Source organism: Prosopis cineraria, unplaced genomic scaffold (genome assembly GCF_029017545.1).
Source record: "Prosopis cineraria cultivar Desert tree isolate PC_DT_omini unplaced genomic scaffold, ASM2901754v1 PC3, whole genome shotgun sequence".
NCBI classification, from domain to species: domain Eukaryota; kingdom Viridiplantae; phylum Streptophyta; class Magnoliopsida; order Fabales; family Fabaceae; genus Prosopis; species Prosopis cineraria.
This window is the reverse complement of record NW_026555334.1, coordinates 36,590,793-36,613,378: the sequence shown is the minus strand read 5'-3', so window position 1 is coordinate 36,613,378 and position 22,586 is coordinate 36,590,793. Positions and strand designations below refer to the sequence as shown.

The following is a 22,586-nucleotide window of genomic DNA, read 5'->3' as shown; positions in this document are numbered from 1 at the left end:
AGCAGTATAGATTAAATCTGTCCGTGGTCTTCAGGCATGCGTTCGACATCTCGCGCATGTTTGCGTAGCTTAAAACAACTGCGAATTCATCTTCGCTTATATTATTATATAATTCAATCATGGAGGTAGAAATATTGGTTACTCATGTCGTGCGCAAAAATATTCATTTATATTTTTATATTATTAAATAATTGATTGTCCGTGTGTATACGCCATTTGCAAACACAATCTGGATGAAAGTTAACGATATCAAACGAATATAAAATTAAAAAATTGTTATACTTGATATTAAATTTTGTATGAACTATAGAACCGACATTGTCCAAAAAAAAAAACACTATAAAACCGACAAACTGGGAGGATCAAATTCAATATTTTATGCTGGCAAAAGGGCTTTCCTCTTAAGTTTATGAGAATGTAGATTTATGAGACACTCGTATCAATATTCGGCCAAAACAAAATTCAATAAATAAAAAAGGTAACCATTTTATCATATTAGTATCGAGGGCATATATGTCAATTCATAGTGAGCGAGGCAGATATTACGAGACGTGTTGGAGAGAGGCAACATGTGGTAACGGTTTTTTGTCCAAATGATCAAATGCGATTTTCTTGAGATTGTTTTGCCTCCAGGACGATGCCTTTGCTTCTGAAGTTTCTCTTCCTCCTCAATGAGACTTATGATTAAGCTATAGAAATATATCTCATAAAAGAAGGATTCGAGCTTGCAACTTTGCAGGAGGAGGCAAGGGGATGGCACAGTTCGCGACACAGGGCAGCTTAAAACTACTCTTTAATGGAGAGGGAGTGTCGTCTCTTCTGGAACTCAAGGACCCATTTTACTATAAGTTTAGATCAATTCAGACCCACAGACGAAGGCTCGGGTATCTTGGCCCATCAGGTAGTATTTACTATTCATCGTCATCGCTGAGTAGCAAATCGAACCGTTGCAATGCTGAGGCACGCCCCTCGGACTGTGTCTATGATGAGAGTGATTCTGATGATGATGAGTTTGAGAGCGATAGCTTGTCTTGTTTCCGAGGCCTGGTGTTAGATGTATCGTACAGGTCACTTTTTCCTCATTTTTATCAAAGTGCCTACCTTTCTGTCTATGTTTTGATACTTTAGGATTTTATATTTTTTCTCCAATAGTCAGGTTCAGAGGCTCCTACTTGAATTCCGGTAATTCATTTCGGTCTTTTCGGTTCATGACTTCATGTAATCAGGGATTACCCGATTTTTCGCATTATCTTACTGCAGCCTATTGATTCTGAACCTCGTCATTTGTTCTTCGTTTCAATACCTGTTACGCTATTATATCACTCTATACTACACTTTGAGGTTTCAGAATTTGGGAATTCTACTGTATGAATATGATGTTGGTTGTGATGCGTTGTATTGTTCCAAGAGACTACCATACCACTTCGTTGAGTTTAGGTGATAGTCGCATTGAAAGAATATGAGAAGCGATCAGAGTTAGATTGTTTAGCAAAGAGAATGTTTTGGAAGCTTTGTTTATTCGTCAACTGGTGTTAAAGAGAATATATATATATATATATTGGATTTAAATTGATGCAGTAGTACTTAATATCATGACTTCAAAACTGCAATAAAGCAGGCGGATGTGAGTATTGATGTATAAATTCTGGTTTTCTTAATTGTCACCTTATCTGCTCAAACGTTACTGGGTAATCTGTCCTGAGTAATTTCTTTTGGTGTATCTTTATGTTGGCTATGTTGAGGAAATCATATATATATATATATATATATAATTAGAATAAAATTCATGGTCACAATAATGCTTTAACCTTTCTTCAATTTGTGGGTAATTTGAAGAATCTTTCTTTTCCCCTTGTGGAAATGCACAGTTCGTACAGTTTTTGTTTCCTTAAAAACTAAATTGTAGACGTATACTTTGTATAGAGCCTAAAGTAAGTCACATTATTCGTGGCTTGTGTAGTTTCTTGTTAATTTTATATTATATATAGATAGATGAGATTGGATTTCATCTCTAGTAACACCTTTTATTAATCTTAAACTCTACGCTTATATATGGTTTATTTCTTAATGTGATTTCAAGATAACGTAGTTGTGTGAGCCAAAATTGATAATTAGTTGGTGAATGTGGATAGTGTGGAGTTTGTAACTTCTGATTTTCTCTTGTATAGTCACCAAAATATCAACAGACCTGCTCAGTTGTTTGCTTATGGTTCTGACTGCTTCCATCCTGCTCCAGGCCAGTCAATGTTGTAGGCTGGAAACGTGCTATTTGTTTGGAGTTTATGGAGAAGGTTAGATTCTTCACTTCAAGTCTTCAACCCTTTTTTTTATGGTAATTACAGTAATACATGCAACTATATGTTTAATTTATTTTATTAGTTTGAGATAGACTGGCAAGAATTTGTGTGAAGTCAAAGTAAACTACCTTGAATTTCAGACAAACCGATGGCATGTGAATCGGTTGCATTAGTATATTTTGTGGCCTTTACTTAATCCAATCACATTGATTTTTTTCCATTTAAAAGCGGAGTATATTTCTGACAGAGGTTCACTTTTGATTTGCTCGAGTAATATGTGTAAGAAAGATTTGTTTATTTCCAGCTTACTATGTTCAATGTGATTATATACAGTCCCAGACTTTAATACACATTGACTGTGAATCCGTACGTCGTCACTTTTCTTTAAATTTCCAAACAGACTCTGAGTAAATTCTAATTTAGTTTCATGTTTTAAATCTTGGTTATCCAGGCTGACGTTCTAGAGTACTATGATCAAACGGTGAACTCACCTAGTGGATCTTTCTATATACCAGCTGTCTTAAGGGTCAGTAATGCAGTAATGCTTGATTCTTTTGTGTCTATTGTTTTCTCTGACCTTTCATCACTATTCTATTAGGACTAAACACTTACTTGCTATTTTCTTTTGAAGATGAGCTGCATACTTTCTTCACAATTCGTAGGACTAAACATTTATTTGCTAATCGTATAAAAAAACATTTACTTGCTAATCATCTGCTATTCAATCCAGAAGTGCTAAACATATTCCTATTTTGGTACAGGTTCCTTATTTACTTCAAGTTGTGAAAAGAAGAGTCGTCAAGAGTAATCTTAGCCGGAAAAATATACTATTCCGGGACAATTACACTTGCCAGTGAGTATTATTTTTTGAGCAGAGTAGTGGTTTTCTTTCAGTGAAGTCTTCCTCCGAAATCAACAAATACGTGGAGTGATGGAACGGTTCTGGTTAACCTGCTGTTTTTGCTGCTTAGATTTAAATATAAAGCTTTACACTGACAATGTATTCCCTTTTCAACAGGTATTGCTCTTCACGTGAGCATTTGACCATTGACCATGTAGTACCTACTGCATTGGGTGGAGAATGGAAATGGGAAAATCTAGTAAGACAATCTGTTGGATCTACATACGAATAACATGGATATAATATACATATCTGGTAATCTTAATTCTTAATAGTAGAAGGTATAGTAAGGGTGCACTGGTACCATAACTACTCACACGTGTGTTAAAAGGACTGCTGTTTTGTGTGATCTTTGCTGGTTAACCCAAAAGCAAATAAATATCTGGGGTCAGTAATTTTTTTTATCCGGTTACCAAATAACCCTGACGTACTCCTTTCTGGGCTTGGCCCATTGTTGTATGAACCGACAATAAAAGAACCCTGATGTGCTTGGCAATCACTTGTTTGAAAACAGTCTTCGTGAGGTATTAATTAGATTTTATTACAAGTTGACTGAGAAGCATGATTGAGACATAACAATGCTAGTAGAATATGAGAAATTGAAAAACTTCCGATGAAATGAACTTATTTTGGCGTAAATGGGAAAATTTCATTCAAAACTAATAAAGAATACAACAATAAACAAGGATACCAACCTTGCCGGAAAACAGAACAAGTCCAAGGCAGGGGGAACAGAAGGCATGACTAGATGAATTTGTTATCTGCGAGGGAGAGTGAACTTGACCTTTGAGAAAGCATAAGTAGAAAATCATTGTAACATGTAAGTTTTCGGCTATGCTTGATATCCACTCCATCTCTCCCCACCACCATGAAGCATTTATTTCAAGAGGAGGCTTGTGCAAACTTAGGTAATCGAAATGAATGAGTGAGAGGTAGGAGATATGTTAGCCCTAATCCCAAAGATCCAAATCCATCTGTGTGGAGCCTCTCTTTATCAAGTCCTTACACAGTGTTTGATATCAACAGGTTACAGCTTGTGTCAAATGCAACTCGAAGAAAGGTCATAGGACTTTAGAGGAAGCAAAAATGAAGCTGGTTAAAGCTCCAAAGGTACTGCTTGCTTTACTAGCTACCATGAATTTGCTTTCTTTCTATTAGCGGTTTTCCCATACTTATCTGTTCTGTGTTCCTTGTATGATCATGACGTGCATGTCCTTTTCTATGAATGAATGGACAACTTGATAGCTACCAATATGACCTCAAAAAGAAAAATTGATGGTTACCAAAGAAAAGTTTGGCACTATCAAAACTCTAATATGTTATTTGCACAAACACAACTGAAACATACAGCCTGTTTTTCATCATATTAATGGTTTTTAACTTCGATATTGCACCATTAACGAAGAATAATGCTGCTGCTGTTGGTCAGGCCCCAAAAGACTACGATATACTTGCCATACCCTTAACAAGTGCAGCTCTGAGAATGTTGACAATAAGAAAGGGAACACCTGAAGAATGGCGTCAATATCTAAGGTCCTCTTCAGAGCCATGAATTCATCTCTTGGGGCACTCCTGTCCTGTATGTCATCCATTCATAATTTCTAGATCTGCTCCTGCTCACCAAAAACTTAATAAATAAAAGAAAATTTCCTCGTAATCACAAGAACTTGTTAACCTTTAGTTAAAAAGGAAAAAAAAAAAACAATCATAGCAAACTCACTATTGATCTCAGGAATCTTGTAAAATATATGTAAAGTAGTTTCCTGTGTTTTTGAGCAAGGCTATGTATGTGTCTGACTCAAATTGATGTACAGAATTGATATAAAAGAATTAATTTAGCATGTCTGTAAGTGTAGGGATGAGGTTTGGTTGCAGATATGTCGGTGACGTGGCTTCCAACTAATATAAGCTTTTGTTGCACCTCCCATTGCCACTTTTGACTTTGGAGGCATTCAAAGAGAGTAATGTGGTAGTTTTATGATGCACGTGAATTGTGAATAGTGCTTTAAAATCAAGACGCCCAACCGGATCATTGCAATGTTTCTATGTACAGTTGAGACTGCTAATTGAATGATGTGAATAGAATTTTAATGCTGGAATGCACTGTAAAAGGTGGAATGCTTTTCAAGTGATGAGCGGTGACCATTTAAATTAAAAATGAATTAAAAAAAGGGCAAACTGATTAGAAGAGGGAAGTTAGGTTTTTTGAGGCATTAATTCTCATGTGTTTGATACGATGACACTGATTCAAAGGGGGTATTGGAATATGGAATTGATACGTTTTTCAATGGGAGTTGATTTTTAGAAGCTGAGTTGTAAATGATTCGAAGTCAGATGCGCCATATTTATCCAGCAAAAAAAAAAAAAGGGTCAGATGCGTCACATGCTTCGATGCAGTTTTAGGCAATGGGTATGGAACTATAGGGGTGGCTATGAAATGTTGAAAACATTTGTTGCCCATTATTTTAAAGCATGGGTATGATGATGATGGTGATCCAATAATGTTGCCTTCTCCTTGATTATTGCAGGAACAAAAACCTAGTTTTTTTAAGAATAAGGGATGAAAAAAAGCTCAATGATGAAAGAAGGGGAAAATATATGAAGAGCAACACTGATGGGGGGTGCGTCAATGATTGAGCTGGGGATGGGAAATGAAAAGGAATCATTGCTTTGCCAATGGGTATATAGGCTTTGGCGGAGAGGCTATTTGTTTTTTACCACATCAGTAACTACTATTTAAAGATTCTTAGTAAATTTAAAATATGCATTAACTAAAAGGTGAGATTTGCATGTAGACCTTTTCTTTGACTTGAAGATTTGCATTTGGACCTCAGACGTACTATAACATCTAAATTGTATTCCTTTCAAGGAAAAGACGGAAAGAAAGAGTGGTAAAATTTACTTGCTTGTTAATTAAAATAGCTGTTATCACTCTTGTTCCCCCTTCAGTAAACCCTTCAACTTCAATAAGAGTAAAGGGGTAAAATTCATGGTAAGTTCCACTCTATGCATAACCTTAATCTAATCTCCTTGATTAATTTTTTCAATTAATTGAAGAAATATAAATTAATATTGGACTGGACACAGATGTCACTGCTCATGCCGTCGGCCCGCCCGTCTCATCTATTCAAGTTGTTGCTTCCAGTCTCATCCACATTCGCACTTCATGTGCACTTGTATGGTACTCGTTTATCGACATGCCTGAAAGAGACATTATTAGCATTAGCTGCATGATACATCACTAATATTTACTTGAATAAATTATCATTTGTTGTTATTATATGATTCTCAATCCAATTCTCTAGTTAATAGTTATGACTAGGAGCCATCAGACCCCGACCCCCCTTACACTCATGCTTTCTCTGCCCCTTTACTCTCTGAGATGTGCTGATAAACATGAAACCATAGCTTTTTCTCTCAGCCATAACTCAAGGACTATAGCATAACAAGGACTTGAGCTTGAAGAAAAATGTATTCTCTGTATGTATGTGGTCACCTTGCAAGAATCTGTGCCTGAGCTTCTCATGCTTCGTTTTCAAGTACTTGGTGAGTGGTCACCCAAGCGCCTACTTGTTCAACTCAAACCCTAGTTGAAAGGGATGATAATAGTTCATAGAATTTATCAGTCACAGGTGAAGGATACAAGATTGGGTATTATTATTCATAGTTGATGGGGATTGGAGCCATTGACGTGATAGACTGCATAACGTGAGGGGATTATGGGCACTGTGAGATGAAGGGACCAAAAGGTCCTTATGGTCATGAGAGTGACGACAAAGTTGATGCAGAAAAGTGCCATAATTTATGAACATACTGTTCTGTTCCTATCACACTCTCTTTCTTTCAAACTCCTTCATTTTCAATTTATTACTCATCCAACCACTGACCCACCCACAGCTTCATCGTGCACATACTGTTGGTGGATTTGCGCTTTGTTTTAATCTCTTTCACGAATCCATATCATAAGGTTTAATTCTGTCATCCATTCTACAAACATTCATTTAATATCCCATCCCCAAAAATAACCCATCTTCTGAAGTTATCAGAATCTGTTGCTGAACTGGATTTATGGGGTGAGAGGATATATTATCCTCCTGCTCATAATTTGTTCAGGGTGAGTTTAATTTACCCATTTGATGTTTAGTTTCCTATACTTTCCTATACATCCCATCAAATTAGGTGAAAAACCTACCCGAAAAGCTTTAGACAAGTTTTCATCAAACTTGTGCATAAAATGCAATTCACATATCTCTTTCTCAAATTTGGAACAAGTATGAGACAGAGTGAGATATTGTTGGAACTTTCAAATTAAGATGCATTGAATCTTCACTCATAATTTTCAATTATAAATATTTTTAACCATTCCTTAAAGTGAATGTCGGCATCTTTTTTTCTGGGTTTTAGGTAGAGCGGTGGACCAAATGCAGGAGTCTTGAATCATAAATGAATAGAGAATATCAATTAATTTTCTTAACAATCATACTTGCTCGGTATAAATTTATATTAAATTCAACATAACCGTTGCAAGAAGGGGTTTCTATTTTCTGCTCAAGTTAGTACATTTTCTCATTTCGTAACCACAAAGACATCTTATGTGAAGAAGCATAGTTAGTAGCATATCCCACTCAGACTTTTTTTGTTGGTCTAGCTTGACTTCTAATGGTTTATAAACCCTCCTCATATGACTTTTTTTTTTTTGGTACCACAATTCACCCTGCGCAAAGCTGTATATGCAGGGGGGGGGGGGGAATTTTCCACTGAATGAGTATAAAATATCTATTTTTAGAGAATTGGAAATCTGAAACTGAATGCACACCGATCTAGATTTAATGTTTTTTTATTTTATATATTTTAAAATTAATAATTATATAAATTTTAATAAATCTGTTTATCAATCTGGATAACCTAGATTTAATATGAATAATTCATATTTAATTCATAAAAATTATAAAAAATTTAATGTTGAACCTATACTATTTAAAATATATCTGAAAAGTTAATTTCTAAAATATTTAATATTAAATATAGATAATTTATATTAAATCTGTACTATAAGACAGGTGAACAAATTTATTAAAATTTTTCAAATATATTTAAAAAATTAATTTATAAAATATTTGATATTAATTATTTATATTAAATCTAAACTGTACAGACAACTAAATAAATTTATTAAAATTTTTAATATTAAATACATTTAGAAAGTCAATTTATAAAATATTTAATATTAAATAATTTATAAAATATTAAATATTAAATATAGACTATTTAATTTAAATTTCAACTTCACAAACAGGTAAACAATTTTTTTAAAATTTATATAATTTTTTTATTTTGTAAAACATAAAATCTGAATTATATCTAAACAGTTGAGAACACACACCTCCATAGCTTCCCTCGAAGCCAACTCCGATACAAGAATCAGCCTGTGATACGGCTTCTCGGATTCTTCCAATTCATCTTTTCCGTGTTCTGCAAAAGAATCGGAAAAAGAAAAAGAAAAATTGTGTCGCTGTCCTCTCAAAGCAGACTTGGTTATGTGGAATTATTAAGTATTTCTGTTATTTTGGCAAAAGACCAATAAATGAGTTGTAATTTTCTTTTTTGAGTTGCCCCTTCACGAGAAAATAAGATTTTACTTGTCTTTACCACCAAAAAAAAAAAAGATTTTACTTGTCAACTCTGTTATTTACATGCAAAGGGAAGCAAGAAAGAGGTAAAAGAACAGATTTGGAAAACTCGAATATGTAGCCATTGAAGGGTTAGTTAGTGTAGCGTATGGTTATTGCTTAAGGGCGAGTGCATGGGATGTTGAAATGAGATGGAGATATTAGATTTCTTACAGATTGATTAATAAATTGGATTTTGTTTTCTTTTAGCTTTCATATCTGCCGACAAAAAACCGAGGGCCATAAAGGGGGCACTGACATAAAATTGTGACACCAAGCTTTGGTTTTCTTCCTCCTCCCATTTCAGACCATCTCCCTTCAGAATTCAAAAATACATTTGACGGGCATGGATGTTTGCCGGAATGCATCAGTTTCCGGCGACTGCGACCAAGAGCAGGTCCTCTTGTCTTCCTGCTCAAAGCTTTCTACCTTCTCAACCACTCTTGACGACCTCTTCTCTTCTCATAGCACGGTCAGTTTTCCGCTTGCTTTCAAGGTTCCTGTATCTCCCTGCTCTGAAATTCCTTCCCTTATACTTTTTCCAAGTCCTAGCATCTGGGCTTTCTTGCACAGCTTCGCCTTTTGCAGTTTCTGTTCAATTTGCTGATAAAAATCGTTTCTTTTGTTGCTAGCTATATCTTCGCTTAGTTTTTATCTCGAAATTTTTACCTGTTGTGCTCTGTTTCTTCCTTTTGTTTGAGTCTTATCGTGTTGATAAGCTCTTCTTCTTCTTCTTCTTTTTTTTGTGACTTTATTAACGGGCAGGAAGTAGATGTTGGCTTAGAATGGCTTTCTGTATTTGTGGAAGACTGCTTTTCCAGCTCAGCATGTTGCCTCTTGGGATCTACTGACGCCCAAAATACAGAGGCAAACTCTAAACCCTCCGTACAATTACAGAGAACCCAGCAAAAGCAGTCTCCTCTGCAAAATTTTGTGGTTCCAGGGAAGGCAAGAAGCAAGAGGAAAAGGCTTTCAGCCCCTAGAACCAAGGACCCATTAAGCAGCTGGTCACGCCATTTGAACCCACAAAATGAACCCCTAACTTCAGACCCTCCTCTTCTTAAACAAGCCTACTGGTTAGCTGATAGTGAACTCATAGTCCCCAAGAAGGAAGATGAGCATGTAGCAACAAAGGATGGAGAAACAGAGCAAGAGGTGGAAGAGAAGAGGACTGTGAGGAAGAAGGAGAGTTTTGAGAGCTTAGTGTCAGAGTGTGAAGAAGGTAGCAATGGGCAGCAACAAATGCCAAGAAGGTGCACACATTGCCTTGCACAGAGGACCCCACAATGGAGGACCGGACCTTTGGGTCCAAAAACACTATGTAATGCATGTGGAGTGAGGTACAAGTCGGGTAGATTGCTTCCAGAATATAGGCCAGCCAAGAGTCCCACTTTTGTAAGCTACTTGCACTCCAATTCCCACAAAAAGGTCATGGAGATGAGAATGGCTGTTCTGTCTCCGGTTCCTAATGAAGACTAATTGTTATCATTAGATGTTTTCATGTAAATCAAACTTCAGAATTCAGGAAACATGCATATTATATGGGTTAGTACCTAATTTCATTTCATCATTCTCAGAGGCTTCGTGTTGTGCACTTTAATTAGTATTAGTTCCTTATTCCCTGAACCAGAATATTTGAATTGAGATGGACCTCTGGTGTTGCGTCTCACACTTACTATTGGGTGTTAGGTATTTTTCCGTTGTTGAGAATTTAAATCAGGAATCTTAAAATGAACAATTGAGCATAGAGTCCCCAAGTGGCTAACTCCATATCCGTCATTTTCAAAAGTGAAAGCCGTGACGTGGCCTCCTGACTTTACCGCTCTTTCCCATTCTCCTCTTTTCTTCTTTATTTTTTTCCTGAACATAATAAATGCATCGGTGAATTTTGACGCGTTATCATATGCTGTCATTATAAGCTTGTGAAGTGCCATGTATTTCACTTTCGGCAGTGACATTGGAGATAAGATGATCCATTACAGTTTGCCCATACTCATCATAACTAAAAGTTTCTATACTGGATTCTCCTAAGCGACTGGAATCTGTAGATAAAAAGGGAGAGAAGATGAAAACCAGGCAGTTCCTCATTCTTATCTCTTATTTTCTCCTCCATCCTTTGATTTGATTCCTTATTCTAAACGGGCGCATGGGAAACAGTTTAATTTCCCTTATTTTTAAAAGAGGGGTTCTCCTTGTTGTCTTTTTGTGCACTTTACAGCCCTCTAAGCAGTCTCAGAACTTGAACCAGATAGAAAATTGGAAATATTGCCATCTCCCGACTAATTAAATTGGTTCAACCACCCTTTTTACCCTTTCATTGGTTCATCCCTCTTGTAATCTAAAGTAGGACGGTGCCACAGGTGAAAGAATTTCTTAATTTAGGTTACTGTGGTAAGCAACGATGGGAAACTGTGAAACATATTTTAACATATAGTTGATTTTGATGTGCAACTCAACAACTTAGTGCATGTGCAGAGTGTAAAAAGAAAGGCAATATTCGTTGTAATCAAAGACAGACATCATAAAGTTCAGTGACGATTAATATGGTTTGAAGACCCAGATGGGCAGATTGACGCAAGTATGCAGGATCTTATCTTTGCTTTCACTTTCATTCATAATGACATCCTGGTTGGAGCATGATGTTCTTACTGAGGGACCTTGTACGCTGTAACCTGTTATTTATCCTCTGACAGCAACGAAACATGGGCAAGGAATCCTGTTTATGGTTTTTTACTGAGAATGTTTGGTTCCCATTCCCATCCTTGAAGTGGTAAACCCATATAATCCACACAAACATCAGATTAAACCATTTGATACAAGCACCTTTTATCCTTGAACGGCAAGTGCAATAAGCTTATTGGCTTCAGTAATATTACTGGCTGTTCCATATTCTTTAAATTTGGGTTGCTTATGCTATTCCATTTTAATACCATGATATACTTTTTACAACAAACCCTTCTGCGCCAAGGTTGGGTTAATCAGCTTTTAAAGATTTCAATTTTTTTTTTCAGAATTAGTTATGTTAGGTGAACGGGATAGGGACCTTCTACACCAAGAAGTTCTTCTTTTCCTCACTTACCTCCATGTTCTACCTTCATTGATAGGGACCTTCCACACCAAGAACTATTGGCAACGGCATCACTTTTCTTCATTGTAGACGGTAATGCAACGCGCAAGTTCAACTTTTGCATGCCTCAACAAAGTGAGAATCGTTGGATCAAGAAAGTAGTATGTGGACGGTACATATCACATAGGGAGAGAGGTTTAGAGAAAATGTAGAGGGAAGATCTGGATCCTCTAATTTCTTCTCATGGTGAAGATGGAAACTCAGCACTTGCATTTAAAAGTGAAGCAATACATTAAAAATAAAATAAAATAAAGCTAATATACTATAAATAATAAAAGAAATTACCTAAATACTGCACCGTGAAAAATACTTACCAAAACAATGCACTAAAATTGTTGAAACCGAAAATTATTTTATAGTTATGAAGAAATTATTCATACCAAGAATGATTTACTAGTTAGATATTATTTTTTTATTTAATGAAAGGTGAAATCGTTCAAGTCAAGATCGATTTCAACTTTTTTTTTTCCATAGATTTGACATAATATTCACTGTCAACCACGATAATATCTTACTTTCCTATATTATTATTATCACTTCTTTTCACCTTTCCCAAACATACTCAATTCAAGTTTTATTACATGGCACCTTTATCATTATCCCTTTTCAACTCACCCACTCCTACTCATTTTAAATCGTTCATGCCTTCACTTAATGATCCTGCATTATTTTCGACTGAGTACAATACTTCTTCTTTTGAATATGGTGGACCATCAAATGAAGCATATATCACCCCCTGATGGTCAATTTCTTAGTTGAATTACCTTGGTTTGCTTTAAATATGCTTGCTATACAAATAAATGAAACACTTAATTTCAAGAAGATAGGGAGATACAACAATAATAATAGCCACAACATGTGAGAAGAAGAATAAGATGTGGTGCTGGAAGTCACTATTATGAGGTAACTAATTTTCACTTTTCATTCATATAACTTAATGATTTATTATTAATTTATTAAATTAAAAAATATCAATAATAAATAAATAATTATTAGGTTTTATGAGAATCAATCATAAATGATTAAGTCATATGAATGAAAAGTGAAACTTAATTTACCTAACAAATAGTGATTTCAGTGCCACATCTTGTTCTCCTTCTCATACTTTGCAGCTATTATTGTTGTTGTATCTTTCCATCTTCTTAAAATTGAGGTAAATTAATTTTTACTTTTCATTCATATAACTTAATGATTTATTATTAATTTATTAAATTAAAAATTATCAATAATAAATAAATAATTATTAGGTTTTATGAGAATTAATAATAAATGATTAAGTTATATGAATGAAAAGTAAAATTAATTTACCTAACAAATAGTGACTTTTGGTATCACATCTTGTTTTCTTTCTCATACATTGTGGTTGTTATTGTTGTTGTATCTTTTCATCTTCTTGAAATTTAAGTATTTCATTTATTTGTGTAGTCAACGTATTTAAATCAAACCAAGGTAATTCAGCTAAAGAAATTGACCATTGAGGGGTGACATATGCTTCATTTGATAATCCACCATATTCAAAAATAGAAGTGTTGTATTCAATTGAAAATAGTATAGGATCATCAAGTAAAGGCATGAATGATCCAAAATGAATAGGAATAGGTGAGTTGGAAAGAGATAATGATAATGATAAAAAACTTGAATTAAGTAAGTTTGGGAGAGGTGAAAATGAGTGATGATGATAATATTGAGGAAAGTAAAAGATTATCATAGTTGACAATGAATATTATGTTATGTTAATAAAGAAAAAAGTTAAAATCATTTTTGGTTTGAACGATTTCACTTTTCATTAAATAAAAAAAATTTCTAATTAGAAAATCATTCTCGATTTAAATAATTTCTTCACAACTATAAAATCATTCTCAATTTAAAAGATTTTCAATGTAGTATTTTGGTCTGAATGATTTTTAGTGTAGTATTTTGATAAATACTTTCCATTGTACAGCATTTAGGTAATTTCTTTTATTAGTTATAGTACATGGGTAAAAAACCAAATAAAATGTATAAAAATTCCTTGAATTTAAAAATAGTTGCATATGATCTTATCTATACTTAAAAGTTTAAAATTAACTTCCTAACTTTTAATATTTTTTGAAGCCCCCTACAATTAATTAACTTTATTATGTTATTAATAAAGTTTGACATGTCAAATTAATGGAATACATATGGCATATGACATGTAAAAATTATTTTTACTAATTTTTTAACATAATTTAAGGAAGGACAAAACTATAATTTTTTACTTTAAAGTTTAAACACGTATGATGATGCTCTCATTTTTTTAGTTTTGAGGAATTGACTTTGTTCTTATTGTTCTATTAACACGATTTAAGATAAATTATAATTTTATTATTTTTATCAATTAAAAAGCCTTTTATGTTAAAGAGATGAAAAGAAGAATATTTAAAAGTTACCATTAATAAAAATTACATAAATAAAAATTCATCCTTTAATACAATAAAAAATATGCACTATTAATAACAAAAAAACATGGATAAAACTAATACAAAAGTAAATATTTAAAAAATTATAGTATTATAGTATTAACATTTAAATGTAAGGAGAATTATACGTAACTACATTAAAATTTAGAAAATTTAATACATTTTAGCCTAAAAAAATTAAGTGCCAGGATGTAATTAATGGTGAATTGCCATTGCATTGATAATAAATTGTAGATGTACCAGTAAAACTTGACTAATGGTGTCAATCATCACTCACCGTAAAAAAATGTAATTAATAGCAGTTTGAGGGTGCAACAAAATTGAATACTACTAAGTACTCCCTCCATTCTTATTTGTAGAAAAAAAATTATATCACATAATTTAAAAAAATTAGCTAACTATATTAATTATGTCAGTAAATACTCTTCATTAATTGTGTTAATTAAGCTTTTATTGATTGTCTTTTATAACTATGAATGATAAAATTATAAAGGATAATTTAAAAATTTTGCAATAAATATTTATTAAAAGTGTAATTTTATTTTGTTTATATTAAAAAAATAAGTTAAGAGTGATAGTTTTTTTTATACTTGAAAACAGAGAAAATACCCATTAATTATTACTAGCAATCTAGGTAAACATTGACAACGCATTTGAATTGCTGCGACCAGATTGATAAGTTGTTATTACTAATTGTACCCATATAATGATTTAATTTGCACAAAAAAATGCACTAGATATAATACAGTAAAATCTTGTTATATTATCTCGCAGTGTTTGTGTATTTTTTTTAAAAAAAAATTAGTTCCTTGTAGAATTATCTTCAAACTCACGCTTTTCATGATAAAATATTTCTAGGTTGATTCCCACAAATAAAATAATTATCAATTATATATATAAATGATAAATACGTATGAAAGATTGTATAAAAAAATTATCTCGTACATACGAAACCAAAATAGAATTTTACAAATTTCCCCCTTTAGGTTCAAAAGTTGCATTAACTTATTCATATATAGATATAAGAACTAATTGAGAGATTTGTTTCGAGCCTAAAAGCAAGTTTTAATACATGTTTATTATTTTTGTTCTAAACAATTTCAATAGTTATATTTTCGTATATTGTATAAGCTAAGCTGATGATATTATAATGTAAATGATTAAAAGAAAGTTATTTTAGAAAAAGTAACACGCATCTTTTTACAAATCACTAGCATAATTTCATTAATATGGATGAATTAGCCAAGTAACTCTTATACTTGGGATCAAAGGAAGAATTACCAAACATTGCTTTGTCCACACGCATCACGCACCTAGCAAGTGAGTGTGAGGCGAGTTTAGCAAACGTAAAGAGGGACACAACACATCGTTGGAGACTTGCGCCGTGCGAATAATAAATGATGCCTATCCTCAGCGAAACGGTTGATCATCACTATCAATTATCATTACCCTAAAGGAATGGCCATCAAATTCCTCCACTGATATCAAACTTCAATTTAAAAACAAATGAAATTTAGTCAAAGATGGAATCACTGATTATCAGGCTGGCTGATCCCAAGGGGTGCAAAAGTCGAGAACTTTAGCATCAACTGCACATGGACTACACAAGCATTTCCAGAAAGCTATAGTTGTCTTATGGGACAGAAGTTACCTTCAGCGAGTACAACTGTTCAGTTGGTAGGTGTTGGCGGATTAGGGAAGACTCCATTATTGCGTGTGGAAAAGCAGCCCCTTCCTTTGCATCATATGATCTCACTTGCTTTGTCTGCCTCCTGGAAGATTAAAGCCTTTGGAATCACATGGGGGAGGATACAGGGGGCTGCATCATTTGACTTTGTCAATCGCACGCTGTTTAAAGTTCTGTTCACGTCCAGTGTGAACAGAGTGGCTCCAATTCAGACATAACGGCATCATCAGAGAGTGGGTCATCATCGTGAATCAATAAGGATTAGCCGTTTAGGAGCTGTGGGTCCATTCATTTCAAATTATCATAAGCATTGGATGCCCATGTTAAATCAACCTTTTGATCTTTGGATTATATTGATTCGAGAATTCATCAAACATGTCAACCTGTCGTGTTTCTTTTATTTTCTTCCAGTGTATCTGTTACTCAAGAGAGGTAGCTTCCAACTAAAAACTCAAAACGATGAGTCATACCATGCAAATACCGACAACAAATAACATTATGAAAAGTGTAAAGAGCATCAATTCCTGCAAGGTGGCATTAGTTTAATACCAAGTGATCATCCCAATCAGCGGAATGGTTATTAAACTGAATCGTTCAACAAAATATCAAAGGACTACGAATATATAATAGAATTGGCGAAAAATATAAATATATAATAGCACTCCACCCCTAATATATATGTAATACAAGGAAAATCTATAAAAATAGAATCATGGATAATGTGATAAATAAGGAAGCTATCAACGGGGACATCAGAGAAGAGGATGATGAAATCTGAATCACAAAATTGCACGTGGGTGTTGAAATATTCTGTGTGGTAATCTTGGCCAAACCTTGAAAATTGCAGGCCATGTCATCCTGATTTTGCACCTGGTAATACATGTTAAATGCATATGAGGCATTCCCATTAGCATCCAGGTTGTTGCAAGAAGACCCATATCCAAGTGATGTACAGTCTCCAAAGGTACATGCATAGTTTATATTATCAGCAAGTTTACTGAGATCTTTGGCATTTGGGTTAAACATGCACCACTTTGAAGATAGATATTTCACATTCCTCGCTCCTACCAGTAACTTGTTTTGATTCTGACCGGAAAGATCCATTGGAAATTTTGGCTGCCCGTCATACCTGAATATTCCCCAGTGTCGCTCGAAGTTACCGGGAGAAATGCTCTTGGCATCTTCATCAATAAGTCCAAACAGATAAACTTCAATGAATCCAGGGCGAAGTGGTGTGCCTTTATTTGCTGCAAGCCGTGGTAAAAGCCCACTGTAAAACCTTAAGGCGTTGCCTACGTTGGCATTCTTGTCACCATCTGTAGGCCACCCTACTTCTCCTACCAAAATGGTCATGTCTCCATATCCCACTGCCTTCAGAGCAGAAACCAGGGTATCAAAGTTTGCATCAAACACGTTTGTGTATTGAATCCCATTATCGTTTATAGGGGTGGTAACACCATCAAAGAAAGCGTAGTTAAAAGGGAAATTATCATTCCCATAAAGACTTAAAAAAGGGTAGATGTTTACAGTGAATGGTGCACCATTCTTGTTCATAAATTGGACTATCTGGGTCATGAGATCATTTATATCAGCCCTGAATCTTCCTGCAGAAGGAACCGCATTATTTGCTGGGGACTCATACACATCAGCATTTAAGGGCACCGTGGCTTTTATGGTGTCTCCAACACCAGCTTCGTTAAGGGCATTTTGAATGTTCTGTAGTGCTGGGAATGTGATATTCAAGAATGAATTGTTATAGGATTTTAAAAATGGTTCATTCCCAACTGCTACATACCTGTAAAATATAGAAAGCATGTCATATATCACAGAAAAGATAGTATTTCTAAAATGCAAGGTTTTTCCAATCAGAAACACGAAAGTGATGAAGAAACAAGATATGAAATACAAAACCAAATGTACTTTTTTTTTTTTTATAACACGAAATTAAATGTACTTCAATAGTTCTACAGATGGGAAGAAAATTTAAAGGCCACAACAGTTTTCAACTATTCATTCTTTTACCAGCAACACCATGCTATAAGAAAGTTTAGTAACTTGTGAGATGAAGTTTCAATTGCACTTGCCACATTTGAAATATGAAGAAGATTTTGGTGTCACATCCAATTTAGTTAAGATATAGTAAAAAATTTAAGAAATCCCATGAAACAATTAAAAAAAAAATCATAGAGTAACAATCAAACTTCAACTCCAATTTAGTTGTTAGTGGAGGTGAAAGCTGCACAGACACAACAAAATCACCATACACGTTCCTGTGTTCTGATTACTTTTCTTTGCACAGACAGAACAAAGATGCCATACTCGTTCCTATGTTCTGATTTCTATTCTTTCCTAATGGACTCTAGCCTCTCTGTCTTATTCTCGTACAGTATTTTCCTCAATCTTATACAGCATATGGCAAAGTGATTCTTGCACTAAAGACGGTTCTCCTCTACCACATAAAAAGTTACTGGAAGGAGACACCACTATCAAAAAAAAAAAAAAAGGAATCTAGTTCTTGGGCGTTCCTGGGTACTATCAGATAAGCAGCGCATATTTCTCTGTTTATTTCATTTCATTTTAATGGAATACTAGACAGTGGGATTGCTATCCCCTCCTAACAAAACCTCACCTCTAAAGCTTATGGAATCGAGTTTGAATTAGGACATCCAAATTGGGAAGCACATGCATAGAGTTTGAATCCAAATCAGTAGTAATCAAACATAGAATTTCAACAAATTACAAATTATGGATGATTGAAATTCACACAAAAGAACTTCAGAATTTGTAAAATCAAGTTGATTATAGTTTCCGCCTCCTAAAAATTCCAGAACAAAGGGAAAAGGTCATTAGCAGTTTCAAAAATGTTATTTCTTGCCTTATTGTCTAATTAACATCAGCCCCCGACTTAACAATAATAATAATAATAATATTAATTTAACTGCAAGATTGAGAACACTCTGGACACAAAATAGTAATTGGCAAACAGCCCTATACTACAAATATGGTAAAGACAAAGGTGAATGCTTCATGTGATTGCATCAGAATGATATAGGAAACTCATAAAATGGGCTCACTTGATGTTAACCCCTCCTTTGAAGTTGTAACGTGTAACATTCTTTTTCACCCACTGTTTAGCTCGATCATAGTCATTCATCGCAGCAAGCTGATTATTAGGAATGGCAACCATGACTTCGATACCCGTACCAGCCAGAGCAGTCATGGTGGAATCAGCTGAATCAAACAGCTTCACCTTTTGAATTCCATTGTCCTTCAACATTTGAACCACCGTGTCTGGAGGCAACTGATGAGTGGCCTGCGTACCCCAATTCACACCAAGCCCTTCCGCGTGACGACTCATGATCCAAACCAACAATGCCCATTTCAAAATCCAAATCTTTTCCATTCGCTCACCGTTTCCCTATTTCCCCAGCAAAACAATAAGGGGAGAGACGAAGAAATAATAAGATAGAGAAAAAGAATATTTATTTGCTACAATTCTCCTTTCTTTCTATAAAGAATGAGAAAAACAACTGTTTCTGTGAGTGGGTAGTGAAATCAGCGAATTTTTAGGGATACTATACCCCCACGATTCGAAAAATGAGACGGCTAGACAGGGGAAAAACTCGGGGGGGGGGGGGGGGAGCGTTTAGCTATTAAAAAATAAATAGTGTCAGTGTGTGTGTAATGATGGCAAATGAGCAAAGCCGAGATGCAGATCTTCCACAATTCTCGTCCCGTCGGCCGTGTTTGCGGGGTGAGAACCGCCAATGCGCTACCCAATTGCCGAAATCGATCAGTGTCGATTAAACCGAATTGGTCTCTTATGATTTGAGAAACAGAACGGCCAGAGGAGTTCGGTTTGAAATGGGAACAGAGAATATATCACCAGTTACGCCTGTGGAACAAGAAAAATTAATGGGAGGACACGGTGAGAAACAGAGTAGAAACACAAAACGAAGATGAATGACAATGGGGTACAAGAGAAAAAAGAATAGAGGAAATTGACAGGAAGAGATTGAATATTCCCCGGTGGACAAAAAGACAAATACCGCACGACGGGGTAATCTGAACAGAGGATTAGGGTTCTGCAAAGATTTAACGGTTACAAATTACAAAAGGGAGCTCAAATGCAGGAACAAATTTAAAAAAAAAAAAAAACAAATAAAAACCAGAAGGAGCGAGCAAATAAAATAACTGAATATGATGATATCACGATCCACGAGTTTCTAAACGGCCTGAGGGACTGAAAGATTAGAAAAACGCGTGAAGGAAGGGAAACAAGTGAAAAAAGAATGAGCTTTTCTTGGAAGGAGGAATTTTTGGTTTTTGAAAACGAATAGGAGTGATTCGGGAGCCCAGCTGTCCCCGCGGTTTTCCTTGGGAAAAGAGATATTAGTTTGATTTGGTTTCTTCTGTAACATCAGTAACGGTAGTTTTTTTTTTTTTTTCCTATTTTTTTATTTTTTTACATACTACCATTCATATTTTTATTATTATATGATACTTCTTTTATTTAAAAATATAAAATATTTTTAATTAAATTTTACCTCTTAATGAAATAGTTACTTACTTTTTAATTAATTTTATTTTTTATATTTATTTTTATTAAACATCTATAATAAATATAAAGTCATTATCAATAGGGGTACTTTAAAAAAAATACAATGATTACATCTCAAAAAATTAAAAATATCTTATATTTTTTATCATTCAATTTTTTAAAAAATATCTTACATTTTTTAATAGAGGGAGTACTTTTTAAAAGAATTTTTTGGTCTTAAATATAAATCACTTGATAAAATATTAATTATATTTTTTAAATATTATTTTTATTTAAAATCATTAATTGAGAGAGAATGTAATGTCACTTTAATTTTTTTATTTAAATAAAAAAATAAAAGTTTATCATATTTTTAAATAAATTTAATAACTTAATCATTTATATTTGATTTTGGTAAATTAGTTAGGGGTATCTTATAACAGTGAAAGAAAAGAATAGATATTGAAGCAATAGCACAATGAGAAACTTTTAGGTAAACAGAACGTGCAATATCGGCAATACATTTTTTTTTTGGAGGAAAAAAAACTGCATATTCTAAAATATAGGGGGACGTAACAAATGTTAACAAATGTTAGTATCTATCCATTTGACCGAAAATTCGAATGCACGCATGTACTGACTTGTTTTTAGCATTTGAATTCTTTGCAACCTTTTCCTGACTTCAAAAGAAATACACCAGTTTTTTGAGAGCGGACGGTTAGGGGAAGGCTGCTTGCTTTCAATTTTTTTCCCCCCTCCAAATAAAGCTAACAATTGAAGAGGCAGAGTTATTAATGCGCGACTCGAGCAAGTTCTTAAAATATATTTTAGTCTACATTCTTTATTTTTAAACATAATCAATATAATTAATTTGAAGGACGATCAGGGAATTACCATCACCCATGTCCTTAAAATATACTTGTTATTAGTGCGCGGCTCTAGCGAGTTCAGCTTACGAAAGTGAGCCAGAGCGTCCGAGTTCCAATCACAGGCACACCCTCCATTTTTATTTTCAAGAGAAGCTATTATTTTTAATTTTTGTATATAAATAAAATTACGTTTTTTAATAAAAATCTATTATAAATTTTTTTAAAATATCTCTCATAATTTTATTATTCATAATCATAAAAAATATTTAATAAAAATTTAATTAACACAATTAATAAAAATATATTTATCTGAATTATTTATTTTTAAATATAATTAATTAATTTTTTAACTGTGTGATATCTTTTATAAATAAAAATAGAAGGAGTACATGCATGATAGGACAAAAAAAAATTATATTTTATTTTTAAAATTATTAAACTACACCCAATCATTCTAATGAAATCAATTTTTGTACGCTACACTTATTTTTAAGATTTTGGCCTTTAAAAAGAAGACTAAAAGAATGATAGTCGTTATCAAAATTTTAAAAAAAATCTTGAAAAATCGTTTAAAGAAGAATAAGAATGGTCTGCGAAAAAAAACAAATAAGTTCGGGAGTCGATTGAGTGTAGAAAAGATATTAGGCACCCTACAACACTCTTTCGTAAGAACGGTTACCTAAATTTTATTGTGCTAAATTAATATGATTTTAAAGTTATTTTAATTATCCCTTTCTTATTCATGTATTTGATATAAAAATAATAATAATTAAGTGAAAATATTTATTTATTTACGAGGGAGGACTTGACTCAGAATCTGACTTTGAGGCCTACATATCCTGTGATGGGGATCAAAGTCCACGTAATTCAAGTTTGAAAATAATTGATGAAAATATTTTTTAAAGAGAAATTAATTAAAAATAATTCATCATTTTATAAATAAAATAATTTTTTAAATTTTGATTTGTGTGTTTTAAATTGCAACAAGTAATTTAATTTTAATTATTTTCTCAATTTTTAAATTTTTGAAATAAAGAAAAGAAAAGAGTTTAAAA

At 33.6% G+C, this 22,586-nt stretch overlaps 3 protein-coding genes across 4 annotated transcripts; 2 read left to right on the top strand and 1 right to left on the bottom strand.

Moving 5' to 3' along the window:
* The first annotated feature begins 564 nt into the window (after positions 1-564).
* On the top strand, positions 565-5,155 carry LOC129305711 (uncharacterized). Its single transcript, XM_054945720.1, has 7 exons — positions 565-1,067; positions 2,237-2,291; positions 2,749-2,823; positions 3,059-3,150; positions 3,316-3,397; positions 4,225-4,308; positions 4,628-5,155. The coding sequence occupies exons 1-7, from the start codon at positions 754-756 to the stop codon at positions 4,748-4,750; spliced, it is 825 nt and encodes a 274-aa protein (XP_054801695.1). The 5' UTR covers positions 565-753; the 3' UTR covers positions 4,751-5,155.
* Positions 5,156-8,987: 3,832 nt separating this feature from the next.
* On the top strand, positions 8,988-10,443 carry LOC129305710 (GATA transcription factor 9-like). Its single transcript, XM_054945719.1, has 2 exons — positions 8,988-9,339; positions 9,633-10,443. Exons 1-2 carry the CDS (start codon positions 9,214-9,216, stop codon positions 10,344-10,346), a joined length of 840 nt encoding a protein of 279 aa, XP_054801694.1. The 5' UTR covers positions 8,988-9,213; the 3' UTR covers positions 10,347-10,443.
* Positions 10,444-16,746: 6,303 nt separating this feature from the next.
* Positions 16,747-20,452, bottom strand: LOC129304387 (glucan endo-1,3-beta-glucosidase 8-like). 2 transcript variants are annotated; one of them, XM_054944021.1, is made up of 3 exons: positions 19,197-20,452; positions 17,650-17,917; positions 16,747-17,493 (listed from the first exon to the last, which is right to left on the bottom strand). In XM_054944021.1, exons 1-3 carry the CDS (start codon positions 19,523-19,525, stop codon positions 16,819-16,821), a joined length of 1,272 nt encoding a protein of 423 aa, XP_054799996.1. In that variant the 5' UTR covers positions 19,526-20,452; the 3' UTR covers positions 16,747-16,818. The 2 variants fall into 2 exon arrangements, with proteins under 2 accessions (XP_054799996.1, XP_054799995.1); XM_054944020.1 differs by having other exon boundaries at positions 16,747-17,917; positions 19,197-20,450.
* Between the last annotated feature and the right edge of the window lie 2,134 nt (positions 20,453-22,586).